At 52.6% G+C, this 4,265-nt stretch overlaps 1 protein-coding gene across 1 annotated transcript in view; it reads left to right on the top strand.

Moving 5' to 3' along the window:
• Positions 1-1,814: 1,814 nt before the first annotated feature.
• Positions 1,815-4,265, top strand: part of LOC108796516 (nmrA-like family domain-containing protein 1) — a 9,375-nt gene continuing 6,924 nt past the window's right edge. The window contains exons 1-2 of the mRNA XM_018568004.1: positions 1,815-1,821; positions 3,616-3,708. Coding sequence (XP_018423506.1) covers positions 1,815-1,821; positions 3,616-3,708 — 100 coding nt within the window. The remainder of the gene's footprint in view (positions 1,822-3,615; positions 3,709-4,265) is intronic.

Genomic DNA, 4,265 nt, shown 5'->3' on the forward strand with positions numbered 1-4,265 from the left:
CCCCATTCCAATCTGCATGTTAGTTGAGGTGCCTCCTGCTGCCCTCCCACCAAGTGCAGACATAAGGGGGAGCGCTGGGACATCTGATGTAAGGGGGTACCGAGTCCCCAGGGTCCCCCCCCTTACATCAGGATCCCCCCTTCCATCCTATACAGCAGAGCTGAATCAACTGTATACGGTTCCCAGTCTGGCAGGGCAGGAGACCTGTTGCTTCTCAGCTGCAGTTCATTAACACTTACAGGTCTTGCCCCTCCTCCAGCCTTTGATTGGACAGTGAGAGGCGAAGCAGCAGACTGATGAGCTCATCCCACTGTCACTCTTCTCCTTCCTTCTATCAGCATGCAGCTTGCAATGCAGCACAACTGATTGGCTGCTTCCTCCTCTCCCAGTCTGAGCTCTGCATACAGTTACCGGAATGCAAAATGTTTCACTATAGCGGCCCGTAAACTTTCCTGTCTCATCTGTGACTAGGGTAGCCACCTTTTCTTCCATCGAAACCCGAACACTCTAGCGACACACGGAAATTTTCTTGGAAGAATGAGTTGCGGCTTTTTCATATGTAAATATCACAGGTGAGACTATTTTCAGTGGGGGGCCAGTAGCCCCGATCTTAATGCTGGTTTCTCCTGTGTGCCTGGCATCTTGTGTCCGGGTTTCTGCTGCCATGAAATCCTAACACAGCATTCAAAACCCGAACTGTCCGGTGAATCCTGGACAGGTGGCAACCCTACCTGTGATCTGTTCCCCTGTCCTTGTACACGTCTGGGCAGAGCGCCAAACCACACGGATTATCCGGCATGTGTAACAGTCCTGGAAGGATTACACGGATGATGATCATCAATGGACGCAGCGCCCGCATATCACACACTGACAGGTGTATGTATCCAGCTCAGACACATGCAATGAGGACTGTCTGTGACCAATGGCTGCCATTATAGAGGGAAAGTGAGAAGGGAAGGGTATGGAAGGTGGGAAGTGTATGGAAGGGAAGGGTATGGAAGGGCAGGAAGAGAAGGGAAGGGTATGAAAGGGCAGGAAGAGAAGGGAAGGGTATGGAAGGGCAGGAAGAGAAGGGTATGGAAGGGCGGGAAGGGTATGGAAGTGTATGGAAGGGCAGGAAGAGAAGGGAAGGGTATGGAAGGTGGGAAGTGTATGGAAGGGCAGGAAGAGAAGGGAAGGGTCTGGAAGGAAGGGAAGGGTATGGAAGTGTATGGAAGGGCAGGAAGAGAAGGGAAGGGTATGGAAGGGCGGGAAGAGAAGGGAAGGGTATGGAAGTGTATGGAAGGGCAGGAAGAGAAGGGAAGGGTCTGGAAGGAAGGGAAGGGTATGGAAGTGTATGGAAGGGCAGGAAGAGAAGGGAAGGGTCTGGAAGGAAGGGAAGGGTATGGAAGTGTATGGAAGGGCAGGAAGAGAAGGGAAGGGTCTGGAAGGAAGGGAAGGGTATGGAAGTGTATGGAAGGGCAGGAAGAGAAGGGAAGGGTCTGGAAGGAAGGGAAGGGTATGGAAGTGTATGGAAGGGCAGGAAGAGAAGGGAAGGGTCTGGAAGGAAGGGAAGGGTATGGAAGTGTATGGAAGGGCAGGAAGAGAAGGGAAGGGTCTGGAAGGAAGGGAAGGGTATGGAAGTGTATGGAAGGGCAGGAAGAGAAGGGAAGGGTCTGGAAGGAAGGGAAGGGTATGGAAGTGTATGGAAGGGCAGGAAGAGAAGGGAAGGGTCTGGAAGGAAGGGAAGGGTATGGAAGTGTATGGAAGGGCAGGAAGAGAAGGGAAGGGTATGGAAGGGCAGGAAGGGAAGGGTATGGAAGGGCAGGAAGGGTATGGAAGGTGAGAAGGGAAGGGTATGGAAGGTGGGAAAAGAAGGGAAGGTGAAAAGGGAAGGGAGGATCTGGCTGGTAAGGACATTTGATAAAAATGGGGGCGCTCTGATGTCTCCTCACACAGGGTGCTGGTATTTGGTCATGTGCTCCGCGTGTTGCTACCATTGGATAAATGCTGACGGTAGAAGACGAGCCCATGCGTCATCCCCCCTTGCGTTGTATATTGAAATGCATTAAACCGCATGTCAGCACGCATGCATGCACTGTGTATGGAGAGCTCGTGCACTCCACTTCAGCTGAGATCCGGGGATCGGCAACCTCGGCACTCCAGCTGTTGTAGAACTACAAGTCCCATGAGGCATTGCAAGACTCCTGACAGCCACAGGGATGACAGAGGAGAGCTGTAGCTCTCAATCACAGGGAGGGGGGTGTTGGACCTCTGCAGAGAGGCCGCTGCTTCCAAATACAGAGCAAGGCTCCTCTACAGCAGACGCAGGCAAACTCCAGCTGTGCCGCAACTACAAGTCCCATGAGGCAAAACCTGACAGCCACAGGGATGGCTCCCAGAGAGATGATGGGATTTGTAGTTTTACCACAGCTGGAGGTTGCCTACCCAGCAATGCCAGAGCACATAGACAGCAATTGTTTCCTGTGCCGTGCTCACGCCGTCGCGCTGCATTGAGGTGGTCGCGGTGCAACGCATGTCATGTCACAGCAATGAAGAAAATGTCACTTTGTAATATTTCAGGTAAATAGAAAAAGTGTTTTACGTTGTCACAATACGAGGCTCCGCCCCTCACGCTGCTACACAATGGACGGCGTCCCGCAACCTTCCTGACGCTCACTGACATGCGTTTCCGGGTTTCCATAGATTACAATGGGATCTGTGCGCTCGTATGTTGGGTGTAGAATGACAATATTTGATGAGTGTTATGCTGGGACCGGAGCGCACATGGAGGCCGAGCGCAACTCCCGCCACAGAAACTCTCATTGATGGCCACAAAGGATATAAACCCACATTGTGTGCACTGAATGGCTTTACAAACCCAGATATTGCCTTGTAAAAGTAGCAGTGACATCATCACTTTGTTGTACAGATTCTGAGTAGAGCTGTGGGAGGGGTCCTGAAGGCTCCACCCACTAGAGGAGGGGGTGGGGACTAGACCAGTCTCCAGTCATATAAATCCACCTGGTGTGCTGTATATAGCGTGTACTGAGAGCAGAGCTGTGGGAGGAGCCCAGCCAGCCCTACGTACTATGGTCTGCCTGCAGAAAACTACAGGAGGGGCGGAGACAAGACCAGTCACCCTGCACAAGGAGAGAGCAGCAGTGAGTGGTCTTTATTTCAGGAGGGGGCGGAGACAAGACCAGTCACCCTGCACAAGGAGAGAGCAGCAGTGAGTGGTCTTTATTACAGGAGGGGGCGGAGACAAGACCAGTCACCCTGCACAAGGAGAGAGAGCAGCAGTGAGCGGTCTTTATTACAGGAGGGGGCGGAGACAAGACCAGTCACCCTGCACAAGGAGAGAGAGAGCAGCAGTGAGCGGTCTTTATTACAGACGAGTGTCTGTGCTAGGTGTACTACAGGACGCACGATGCCGCGCTCAGCAATGGTGGTCAGGTGTCAGCCATGTACAGAATGAGATGAATGAACGGAGGGTTCCCTGGCCGGTGTCCCCGCCAGCCGTCTGTTGCATTTGCTGAGTCACAGTGACTCCTGGCCGTCACCCAAACAAGAGTCGGGGGTGGGGAGGACCTCAGCCGCCTATTAAAGCTCCTCTCTCTCCTTCCTTCATTCCAGGAGTGCTGAACATCTCTGACCAGAAGCCGTCCTCATCCTCCTCCTCATCCTCTGCCATGTCCAAGAAAGTGGTCGCAGTCTTCGGAGCCACAGGTGAGCGAGGACGGCAATCCTTCTACTGGGGGGTAAAGTTCACCGCGCTGGTCAATGTTTCCCCTGCAGCTCGCTCGGCGTTCCTCCTTGCAAAATTGTGACCCCCTCTCCGGGTGCTGATCCATAACGATCCTTATCGCAGAAGGTTTGCTGTAACGAGTTGAGCCGTGCATAGAGTTGTGAATTGAGCCCCCAGGGGGGGGGGGATCTTCTTCTCTGCCAGGCAAACCGCGAGATACACATAATGAGCTGTTCTACCTGATTTGTATTTCTGTCCCTCCAGTCCTGAGATATACACAGCTCTGCCGCTCAGCACAAACAGTGAAAGGAGAAACAGCAGGCTGATGAGCTCATCTCTCTGTCACTCCGCTCTCTACTCCCATCAGCATGCTTCTTGTTGATGCATGAACACTGCAGTACAATAGAATGGCTGCGTGTGCTGCTTCTCCCACTCCTAGTCTGAGCTCTTCTGTTCTGGGTACTGCGAAAGGCTGATACCAGGTCAGATTAAGGTACTTACAATGCTTGCATTACATTTTTTTATTTAAAAAATGTTT

This window comes from Nanorana parkeri, unplaced genomic scaffold (genome assembly GCF_000935625.1).
Source record: "Nanorana parkeri isolate BGI_ZX_2015 unplaced genomic scaffold, ASM93562v1 scaffold1127, whole genome shotgun sequence".
In the NCBI taxonomy this organism is placed as follows: domain Eukaryota; kingdom Metazoa; phylum Chordata; class Amphibia; order Anura; family Dicroglossidae; genus Nanorana; species Nanorana parkeri.